This window comes from Erithacus rubecula (assembly GCF_903797595.1).
Source record: "Erithacus rubecula genome assembly, chromosome: Z".
Lineage (NCBI taxonomy): Eukaryota > Metazoa > Chordata > Aves > Passeriformes > Muscicapidae > Erithacus > Erithacus rubecula.
This window is the reverse complement of record NC_136661.1, coordinates 6882088-6894367: the sequence shown is the minus strand read 5'-3', so window position 1 is coordinate 6894367 and position 12280 is coordinate 6882088. Positions and strand designations below refer to the sequence as shown.

The following is a 12280-nucleotide window of genomic DNA, read 5'->3' as shown; positions in this document are numbered from 1 at the left end:
GAAAAAACCTAAGGAAGTAATACTTTTTTTTAGTAACACCTTTTTTAAATACAGTTTTCTACCAGAAATGCAAACTTACTAGAACAGAAATTGTATTCTTTGTGATACATTTTTCTCATGTCCTTAAACCTGCAGTCATAAGCAGTAGAATCCATATTGGTAAATTTTATAACTCTCCATGTCTTTGGACGCTTAGCTGACAACAATTTGATCGTACAAAGTATCTGTGTTAGCTGAGCCCTCTTATGGTATGAGTTTTTTCTCTCCCTTAAGGCTTACATGTGATGAACAAGCTTTTTTTTCTTCAACCCTGTCAATCCCCTAGCTCACTTGTGCTGTTATAAGCTATTTCAGCGCAGTTACTAATTGACTACGTGTTTACTTACGTTTTCTTACCTACCACAGAAGATAGAAGTAATAATGTAAATATTGCATGAATGGTACTTAGACATTTAAGAAAAATATTACTACTTTTTCACTTCTAGTGTTCCCACTATTTTTTTTTTACCCAAGTATATATATATGTTACAAAATTGCATCAGTGCAATGCTGATCTCCCTTAAAAATAAACATGGAAAAACAGCTCAGGCCTTAAGAAAGGCCTTTAACTAGAAAGAAAAAGAAACAAATAAAAGGAATTTTATGTTCTGTAGAAATAAAAAAAGCTAAAATTGCTAATCGGGCGTCAGTATTGTACAGAACCATCATGAATTTCTAATGAGCTTTGGAGATATATTAAATACAGAATTTTTCTCATATCCCTAAGTACACATCTAGCCATTACCAAAAGTGTAAGTACCTACATCCTTGAACTTTTAAGTTCATCTGAATCCTTTCAAAGAATCTTTGTATGATAAGCACGGTGCAAAGTAAATGGTCTAAATTGTTAGGTGTTACTAGCCACACACTAAATTATGTAGAAATGGCAGTTATGGAAAGTTTGATTTACATAAAAACCTAAAAAGCTTGACTTCTGAACCAAACCCCCTCTGACTTGTACAAAATTGAACTTTGCAGTCTGCCCAGTACCTTGATTTTTTGTCTCTCTGGAGTTGTGTAACATGGTGTGGAAGTGTATTTTGTATATTCTCCACCCATCATAGAAACTAACTCACAACCAAATTTATTATTGTCCATTCTGCAATGTGAGAAGATGCAAGGTGTCCATTCTAAATATAATAGCTCTTGTCTACTGCCAAGGACACTAGATAATTATGCTCTTTATTCCTGATTCTGACAGACAGCATTTCACTCTTCTTAGAAAAAGGAATTTCACTGTTTCATGCACAGCAATTCTTCATTCATTCTGTGGGTGCAAAATATTTCAGCTGACAAAATTAATACAGAGGTTAAAAATAAAACCACTTTTTTTTCTCAACAGTCTTTTTTTCACTCCAGTAATATATACTAACAACAGGACTTGTTTAAAAAAAATCCAAACACTGAAGGTCTAAACAAAAAAACAAACAAAAAAACCCCAACCAACCGACCAACCAACCAACCAAAAAAACCCAACCAACCAAACTTGAAAAAATAAGGGAGCTTTCTTCAAGCTTCCTTCAAATTAGTATTTTTCCCTATGTTGAGCAGCAGCTGCTGCTATCTTCCTATTTATTCAGAAAGATCATAAACATGTCCTTAATGAAGCATTTAACAGTCCCAGCTCCTCAACAGAGTCCAAACTTTCCTACAAGCTGCTATTTTCCCACAGAGGATGATGGATTTGTCTGCTTCACTCAGTTGCATTTTTGTTACATTCATCCTAAAACCACTGTCTCAGTCTCTTGTAATAACTGGCAATGCTTTTATTCAAAAGCAGGAGTTAAAAAATAGTAATATTTTAACCAGTTAATGGTGAAGAAGAAACTTGGATGGCCTATCATTAAAGGAAAGCTACTAAAGAAAGCCGTTTAGTTAGCTGGTCTTGCAAGATAAAATAAGGAAATACATTAGTTGTCTTCCAAAGTTAGCTCAGTGAGAGCAGAAATTGACTGGACTTCTCACAAAAAGGAGGCAGAAGTCTCTTAGGATGAATTTGTACTGGGCTCAGATGTGTTTGAATCCAACAGTCTGATAACCATCCCCAAAACAGGAATGTCAAACACAATAGGTATCAATTATTCAAATATGACTGGTAATTCTAGAAAGAAAGAAACAGCATGAACAGGACATGATGCATCTAGTTATTGACATTAATTGATTTTGCCCCATTTTCTTGAAATCCTGTATTGGCTTCACATGAAGCAAGCCAGGAAGACAGTATGATATCATTTAAACACCCCTCTAGAGACTTCCAGGCTTTGCAGGAAAAGCAACTGAAAAGGAGAGAAGCGGGTGTGATGAAAAACTGTCTGCACTACCTTTTAATTCAGAAATTAACTTGCTTGTGCAAGTGAGAATTTTCATTCAAGCTATTAAATGCCCCAATTAAATTTGTGGGGGTTTTATTGTTACCTAATTGTTTGTGATGTACTACATTACTCTAAAATTGTACAATAGTATTGTCATTAGAGAAGTAAAACCTTAAATATAAACCAATACAAAATAATTTACACAAACACCAGTTGCCAATAATTGCATGTGTCTGAGAGAACATTTTTCCTTTATTCTGCTATATATATGCACAAATTTTGTCAATTGCTACAAAGAACTTACTCATTCTTTAAAAAAAAGGTAAAATGTACATTGTAAATGGAAAACCTTCATATTTTATACATTTCCAGTTTCAATTTTTTTTGGTATTCTATATATTGTACATAATTATACATAATTTGCTAAAGCTTTATTTTATTCCCCTGGCAAGCAAGAAGTCAATATAACTTTTTTGCAAGGCACAACCATCAAATATTCTTACTGAGTGCTTATTGCTGATGGAGTCACTATAGCAGAGGAGGTGTTCACAGCATGACAACATAGCTTTGTTACCTACAATACTACTTACGGCCCTAATTCTAAAAAAATTAATCCAACTTTTTAAAGTAAGTACTTTTTTTTTCATTGGAAGAAGATAATACATAGGAATTACAAGGACTTTAGTGGGTTGCTAACATGATTTCTTCATAATATTTAGGAGAGTATATGTGAGACAACAAACAATTCATGAAGGAGTTCAACTTTCTTCACATAAATTTGTTTTCTGCCAAAGGCAGCCATAAAAATACACTGCTAGAACAATGATGAATTCTAGCAAAATTAAATTTGAAAAGAAAGCTCTACTCCTGGTAATGGTGGTATAACTGGACAACTATTATTTCATGCAGAATGTATGACAGGAAAATAGTAGACTGGAGTAATATATTGGACTAGGAGTTTTTCATGGTCTTAACAGTTATTAGAATTTATTTCAGCAGTCAGGGACAAAGGACCACCTCTCCAAACATAGAATCACAAAGACCACAATTCTCTTCCAGACTAATCAAGATTAATATGTGATGTTTGAACTGAAAACTACTGAGTTTAGTGGAAGGACTGACTGACAATAGTGCACATTGCCATAGAGTCACAAGACTTCTTTCTACTAGGCATCCTGGAGAAGGTAAAAGGAAAATATTTTTACCTGAATATGTAACAGATATAGAGAAAGAAGTACATTTAATATGAAATTCTATATTAAAAACTAGATCTACCAACTTTCAGAAGGCCTTGAATTCTGAAAGCACAATTCCTGGATTCCCAGCACAATTCCTTACACAATAAAATTACAGATAAACTATACACAGTATTTTGTAACTTTCAAACTTTTTTTTAAGCTGCCCTGTGAGGCACAAGTACACCTCCACCATAAACATGCTTGCAAATTAATCCTTAAAGCATTTCAAGTATTGAACTTACTAGGAATAGGTCTAAGGACGTCAGGAATGAGAATCTCCACCAAAGCCTGGTACATCACATGGTCACAGTTACACATCCATTTCAGAATAGACTCATTCTTGCACAGAGTAATCAGCTTTGCTTTAGGAAGTCGACTTTCTATTTCACTCAGATTGCTGATGTTAAAAAAAAAAGTATGAAATTAATAAATGATAATGCATTTATGGCACCCAGCAGCATGGTTTAGCAGCTAACAAGACAGTGCTAAGGTTAACAGTTGAATTTGACTTTTCTGACCTAAAGTTTCTGTGACTTCATGATTTACAGCCAGTAAAAACTTGGGTGTTTACATGTACTTTTTTATACAGGCGTTATAGATGTCTCAGTTGCAACCAATACAACTTATTTACATGTTGTCTCATGGATTTACGAAATGTCTCCATTATTTTCCTACAGCTCATAAATAGTGCAGATGTATGAATGATCCTTTTAATTTAAAAGAAGTAGATAGAATATTGGGAAGAGACACCTTCACTGTCCTTGTCCATGCAAAGTATCCCCATGGATGGCACAACTGCTTCAAGACTGCCCTTTGGCATACACCCAGGCTATACAATATTGCCACACAACACAAATTTATTTAGGAAAATAATCACAGGAGAAAAAAATATTAAGTTCAAACTAATATGATTTTTAAAATTTCACACTTACATTTTCAAGAGACACATTAAACAAATAAACATTTACGGACCTCGGTTCATTAACAGGAGTGCCATCAGGTGGAGCAGAAGGAGAATAGCGCCAGAAAGTTTGCCACAATTTTTCTATCAGGCTGAATTGAAGATTAACAACCACATCCAGTATTGCCTGAAAAAAATAAAACATGAGATCTTTTACCCAAAAAAATCCTTCCATTCCCAACTCCAACTAGAACTACAGCTCTTTTCCTTTATCATATAGTGGAATCAAGCAAACTGTACATTTCTCAAATTATAAATGGTATCTGTTTTAATACCTTTGATATCCATAAATTATCCAGCACTATAAATTGTTGTGCACAGACTTGCCTGAGGCTTGCACGGAAGCCTTCAGGAACTAGTATGGGATATGTAAACATATCAAAGGAATTTAAGTACAGAAAATATTTACTGCTACTGCAAACAAAAAAGTAAACCTGACATGTTACTCCTTTCCACAATGCCTTATATGATGGAAGTACCTTCAAAAATTATTTCTAAAAGACATATTGTTCAGTATCAAATGTGGCTTAATGACTCAATGCTTCTGTGATATAAAAAAAAAGTTACTGATTTTAATGTAAAAGAAAATAAATTATAGTCTAACCGGATTTACATTTCCTATTAATGGAATCAAATATCTGTTTGCACAATCTAAAGTCTAACATTCTTGAAAAACAAACATGTAAGAACATTTTATTATCCGTATCTATTACTAATTAATAATTATTTATTATCCATATCTGAAAGGGGATCCTCCAGAAAACCCTCTCTGCTTTCCTTTTCAATGAGATAAGTAAAATATTCTGGGGAAAGTCACATGCCATATCATGGCTGCAATATATTTGGCTCTATTCTCCTCCACTGGCCTTCAGTAAAAGTAATGAACTTTCAAAAAAATGGTTTATAGGAAATACCTCACAGTGCTCTCGATAAAGACTCTGTAGTGATTTGATGTCCTCAAAGGTAGTACCATCTGGCAGAGAAGATATTTCAACTTCTCCAAACTCCGGCAGCACTCGAGATGCATCTGTTGTCATGACAACATAATGAAAGAGATGCCAGTTACAGTATGGTTAAAATAAAATTTAAGGATTGTTAAAAAAAAAAATCCAAAAGGTTGTAATATTCAAGAAGGAAAGTATTTAATTCCTGTTGGTTGCCAAAATACTAAATACATTAATAATTTTTAGTAGAAAAGAAATACAGAATTATACTTGAATAGATTAAAACGCTATCATGTACACAGTATACCTATTTGGAGAAGCTAACACATGCTTTCTCAGACTATTACTGGGTGCAAGAAAATATCTAGAGTCAGTGCAGAAGAGACTAATCTTTGAATAATTTTTTGTTGTTCAGTTGAAGAGTTTCTATGAAGCCAGGTGTGATGGGGCTTAATAAAGTGAATATACATTTTTACTGGACATTAACTTGCAAGAAGAGCCAATATGTGCTTTTACTACTTGCCACAGATGTTTTTGAGGGACAAGCTGCTAAGAAAAAAATACTGGACTGAAAGGTACCTGGAAAAGAAGATTCAAAGCATTTGAATGCCACCCTTATGCTCCAAGTGGTTTTAGTAAAAGCAAAATCTGGCCAAAGGATTTGGTGGTTGAAAATTCTAGCCAAATAAGCCTACACTAATAACACACCATCAGCATAGCCAAGGATTCCTTTTACATAAACAATTAACTAAATTATGATTTGTTTCTATGACTGGAACACATGCTTAACCAGATGAACAAATCCAAAATTTGGATAGTTTTAAATATGACCTTTAGGGTTTAAGTTGAAACTACTTGTCTCTTTCCACTTAAAACACTAGAACACCCTTTCAAAACAGCCAGGGGTAGCTAACCTGCATAGTAGTGCAATGTGATCCTTCTACTCCAACTTTTATGAAATAAAATGCACTGTAATGCACATGAAGGAAACAAGTTTCACAGCAGGAATTTCAATATGCACATTTATTATAATTATGCAAAGCAACTTCATTTATGTAATATGAAGTATATCTCACCCTATTTTTCCTTTTATACTTACATTATGCATATTAAATATTACATAAAGCTCATATGTAATTTAAGTGCCTTTCTGTTTTATTGAGAGTAAGGATTTCAGAGAGGGCATGATAACTTCAGAAGCAACTATTATACTTGTCTGGCTTGACATTCACTGTGATAACAAAGTTCATCTTACTTATTTACATAGCAGTATAAAACTTGCTTTCATACCTAGAAACTGTTGATGATGTTGACTTTGGGCAATTACAGTTTGTTCAACAGATGTGCCTGTCTGTTGACCACTTCCTGTGAAGCCATCTGCAACTCCATCCACTTTCTGCATAGGCTTATACCTTTAAAAATATCAAGTACAAAATTATCCTTTCTGTTTACTTCCTCATAAATGAACACAGAGTTTGATTTTTCCATCTCAAAATAAAATTTTCAGGACAAGTGACAAAAGAATTTAGAGCTTCTTACTTTGTAAATAATAGAAGAAAAAAACACTAAGGGAAACTAGAGTATTAACAATGCTTTACAGAATTCACAAAGGTGGCACTCTAGCAGTACTCCAATTTCTGGTAGAATTTTAGTAACAACATAGTGTAACACCAGCAAATTTATACCAAAAAGAATCAAATCTTTCCCTTTCCACAGAGCTTTACATAATTTTGTAATACAGATATAATGTTTCATTACTTTTAAGAAGAAACAACTTTACTGTCTGAGGACAATGAAGACTTCAACACGAGTGCTTTGGTATATTGAAGTTATGCAAATACAAAAGGTGCATGGTTCCCAAATTAAGAAAAGGAATGAAGAAAAATTATGTGTGGCATACATTCAGTCTCCAGCTTTGCTGAAGAGAAGTGTTTATTCGATTAGATGTGTCTAATAGAGATGGTAGAATTGGCATAACTATCCAGAAAAAAATATATTGACTGCAATTTACCTTAATTTAAAAGAAAAAAGGATGACTAGAAATATTAATAAGCTCACAAAAGAGTAATATTACCACAATCATGAAAATTACAATGTTCAGTCTTTTAGTTCTCTCATAGTAAGTCCTCCTAGAATTTTTCAATACACTTGGGTAACCATGATATACATATCATCATTACATATATATGTATATGACATACAGTCATATATGAAGCACCTAAATATCAAGCCTCCCATGGCACAGTATTTTTCATACAACAGCTACCTATTCTGCATAATGGCATCTTGCAATTCCCACCCCTCATTAACACCTTTACAGATTCTCACAGGGGACCATAGGATTAGTGTGAATTGAGCCTGAATTGGGCAAATGTTGGTGCAGGTACAGGTGTTCAAATGCAAGACATTGGGTACAGGAGAAGTGTGCACTAACTGCACACAATGCCATATGTGTGATTTTGTTTAGATATAGTCAAGGAACATACTGACATAAAGTTAAGAATATGATACTTAGGCTTAACACACTCAGGTAAGGAAAAATAAGTATACTGTGCAAGACATATGGTGGCAAATAAAATAATCAAGCAAATAATACATAAAGAAATATCCAGTCCCAACAGCTATATAATAAAATTCCAAAATCACTTTTTCATTGTGAATCACAAAGAAAACAACAGATGTGACAATGCTTAGCTGACTGGCATAATTTTTTTCCCAGAAATAATCCCAGTTAGACCATTGTAGAATATGCTTTGGTGGACATATGTAATTTTGAATACAAATAAATGAAACGTCTAAGTGAATGAGATTGAGTGTGCAAAATAAGCTTGCTGTGAGATTTTGTAAATATCTATCATCATTCCTTAATATATAATCCTGCCATGGTTTTTGCAACAAGCATTTTCTACATGATGTTATTATGAGCCATCTCATGTCCCTGTATTATGCTCAGTAAAAGATAGTTAAGACCATATATCTTATCATGAGCTTCCATTTAGTGTTGTAACCAATCTGTACTGTCCGGAAATGACAGTTAAATAATTTCAGATCAAAGTGATCTTTGTGTTTGAAGTTAAAGTTTGAAGCTGTGTTCTCCATATCTCAGCTGTGTACAGGGACACAAAATACTCCCCTAAGGTATTTTACTTTAGGGTAATATGGGTGGCTAGTGACACCAGTCAAATCAAAATTAATTTTGAAGAAATTTACTAATTCCCATTATTTCCCCTAGAATTTTTGTTTGAACATAGTTTTTAATACGCATATTCACACATTCTTTCACCACCAGTACAGCCCTGTGGACTGCCTTCAATTACTTCTGAGCTTACATGGGTTTCTTAGGAACAACAGATACTAAGAGAACATACTTACATGTACTTGGAGGTAAACCATTGTGGTCACATCAATTCTTCACAAGGAGATGAAACAATTACCAAGCAACTTAATAATAAATTCTCTGGTAAGTGAGTTCTCTGATAAGAAGTGTGAACATAAAATGATACAGAAATGCAAAAAAAGCAGGAATGTTTGAAATTAAAGCTCTTGTTGCTTTTATTCAGCTTTTTTAAAATTATTATTCAAGAAATCCATATATTTAAGAAGAATCTGTTTATATTATAGGTAATTTCATAATTATTTATTTTCTGCAAATTTATGACAATTTCTAGGTAAATATTCTTTCACATTGACTGATGCCTGACATCATTGACATCAACTGGGTATCCTGCACACTTTTATTTTCACAGCAGAAAAGCTGAACAGGAATTCCAACTTGTCCATGTAAGGAAAAGTAAGACTTGATGAATTAGAAATAGTAATGATCAGTTGTGTTTCACACTTTACCTCTGTTTCTGCTGCATGGGCTGTTGTCTCATGGCCATATATTGCATGTCCTCTTGTAGTCTATTTAGAGGAGAGTCTGGCTTGACACGAATCCCATAGTAATGATATTTGGAGTTCCCCCTTTATGAAAGAGCAAGAATTAAAAAAGCAGTAATACTAGTTTTACATATTTACATTACATTTACTTTACAATTTACATCGACTGGAAAATAACACACACAAATCAGGTCTGGCTCTCCTGTGACACCTGTTTCATATGAGTCTTATTTTACTACCTTTAGGAAATTAATTCACTTTCTTAAACAAATATTATCAGCATATTAGCTTGCACTACCCTTGAGTAAGAAAAATAAAATGCAAATAAATACAATTTATCTAGTTATGGGCAAACAGTATTCTTAGTGATTTCCAAATGGCAAATTATGTTTTATTTGTAATGATAAAAATCTGAAGTGTAGTTACCAAAATATAAACACATAAACTGTCAAAAGCAGAAGAAGTAAAACTATAATAGCATTTTGAAAAAACATAAAATGTTTAACATGAAGAAACAGAACTGACAGAAAAACACTAGTATTTTTACGCAGGTCTTATATATTCTTTTGCCTAGGAGACAAGTTTCTTATTCATAATTATTACTTTTATTTTTTATTATAATTCATTATTTCAATTGCACAAACCTAGTTCCAAGTCTTCTGGTCCGTAGTCCCATGAAGATTGACCGTATGAGTTTTCCAAAGGAGGCAGCATTGACTGGATCCAACTTGTGCTCCTGACAATGTCGTAAGTAATGGTTGTAAAGAGTACTTCTTGGAAGGCTCACTCCTTCTGCAGTTTCATAGTTGTCTAAAAGCCATTGAAGCTATATCACATACAAAACAGAAAAAAACCCCCTATTATACACTTTATTAAAAATATTGTAGCCATACATCATTAGCTTCTGACAGTTGGAACCACCCTTCAGGTCTACCAAAAATTACTTCCTTCCTCAGAGTGTCTTTAAATGCTAATTAAACAATAATGCTTTAGTATCTTCAGAATTACCAGGAAATAGCAGAACTCACTGTACTTGTGAGCTCAGTAGATGTCCTTTTCTTAAAATATTTTTAATTCAACACCACACATCAGTACATGATAAAGGCATCTATGCTTTGGAGACAAATCATTAGTACAAAGAAATAAAATACTCATGAATGTAATACACATAAATTGCAAAAAAACCAAACTCCTTGGACACCATAGGTAGTTAATGTATTTGTAAACCTGGAATATGATACTGTTTCTCTTTGTCTATTATTAAAAAACTTTAAGATATACATAACAAAAAAGCTACGCCATAAAAGTCAAAGAGCTACCTAGGTAACATTGAAAATAACTGGTACATCTATGAATAATTAGCTACAGCTTGCTTGACTTTGACTTCCAAATGGCACAGAATGAGTTTCTTGGAAAAGCAGTAATCTTTTCATGTAATTGTGGTAGGTAATTAGAAACATGCAAGGAGAGACTTTATGTAACATCACTGCATGTTTTAAGTACAGCACACTCATTAAATACTTCTAGCTGTTGCTAATACCCCAAAAAGGACAATTTAATACTCCTAGATTTAATATTAAAGGAAAATTACAAAATATATCAAAACCAATATAGTCTGAGAATGTATTAAATTTCATTGTTTTACTTTCTGGTGAGTCAACATTTTCCTTATTTTTCCCAGTACTTGTCACAAATCCCTAGAATTTTCTAAGCTCTAGAAAAATGCAGAAAGAAGATGCAAATGCTTCTGAAACATAATTTTTTTAGCCTCGTTTGCAGGCAATTTTGCACTTCAAATAAAGAAAATGAAGAAGTACAGTTAATCATCTTACCATATCATTGTTTTATATGTACTAACATTCAAAAGTGCTTCCAAACTGAGCACCTGTAATTTTGAAATAAAGCTGAAGAAAAGGTATAATTGTAAACATTTGAGTTTTGTGTGAAAGTATTAAACTTACTTCACTAGTGATCTCACATAGCCTGTCTTGGCTTACAAACAAAGGTAATTATAACTTTCAACAGGAGCAATCTATCCATACTGAAAATCTGTTACTACATCTCTATTTTTAGTAATACATTCATAGAACATTTGTCATATATTGTTACATCTAGAATTGAATCAGAACGATACAGAACGTGAAGTATTTCTGCTTTCCCCAAGGGGAAAAACTCTGTCAATCCCAAAAGATTGACAAACAAAAAATAATTATTTTGTAATTAAGTTCTGTATGTAGCATTAAAGATATTTTCCTCCAGAAGGTTTCTAATCTATTATTAATCACTTCGAGTGCACTTCATTAATTATATGAATTTCTAACAGATGTTCTTTCAAACATAACTTGCACTGTTCAACACACAAAAAACCCCGAATCAAAAGTTAAGTGCAATATAAGAACCTCTGCTCTTGGAATGAGTTACTTAGTAGCAAGGGCTTGAAATCCTTGCTTGATAGATCATACCCTGGAAGAAAAAGTCCAGTTAACACGTTATTTTAAGAGAAAATTGAATCCAAACATTATTTTAAACCCCTTTTAAAAAACCCTCCCACATTTTTCTACTAAGCTGAAATACAATTTTAAAATTGTATTTCACAATTGTAAAATTGTATTGTTAGGTTTGAGCCCTAACTTATAAATTTGTAGTACTGACCATAATATATTGGTAAAATGGAGAAAGGTAGGAAATATTTACAGAGCCAGACCTGTTCAATTGAGTGTGACTTCAATTAAGCTGCAATATTTATAAAGCACTCAACTATCAATTAGTTGAATAAGTTGATCCCATGCAGAAATACATCAAGAAACAACAGATAAGAAAAAATTTTAAGGACAAGCTCCTTAAAATGAGAACTCATGTATTTAGAAAAAAAAGTCCTATAAAACCTCACTGAGGTGTAAAACGGTG

General features: G+C 33.1%; 1 protein-coding gene across 5 annotated transcripts in view; it reads right to left on the bottom strand.

The window, feature by feature from the left end:
* The window catches only part of RFX3 (regulatory factor X3), a 96461-nt gene that overhangs the window by 9285 nt on the left and 74896 nt on the right, over positions 1–12280 (bottom strand). For all 5 annotated transcript variants that reach the window (XM_079330025.1, XM_079330029.1, XM_079330026.1 and 2 more), the window contains 6 exons: positions 10018–10199; positions 9338–9457; positions 6785–6906; positions 5465–5577; positions 4562–4677; positions 3832–3986 (listed from right to left, as the gene is read on the bottom strand). In XM_079330025.1, coding sequence (XP_079186151.1) covers positions 3832–3986; positions 4562–4677; positions 5465–5577; positions 6785–6906; positions 9338–9457; positions 10018–10199 — 808 coding nt within the window. The remainder of the gene's footprint in view (positions 1–3831; positions 3987–4561; positions 4678–5464; positions 5578–6784; positions 6907–9337; positions 9458–10017; positions 10200–12280) is intronic.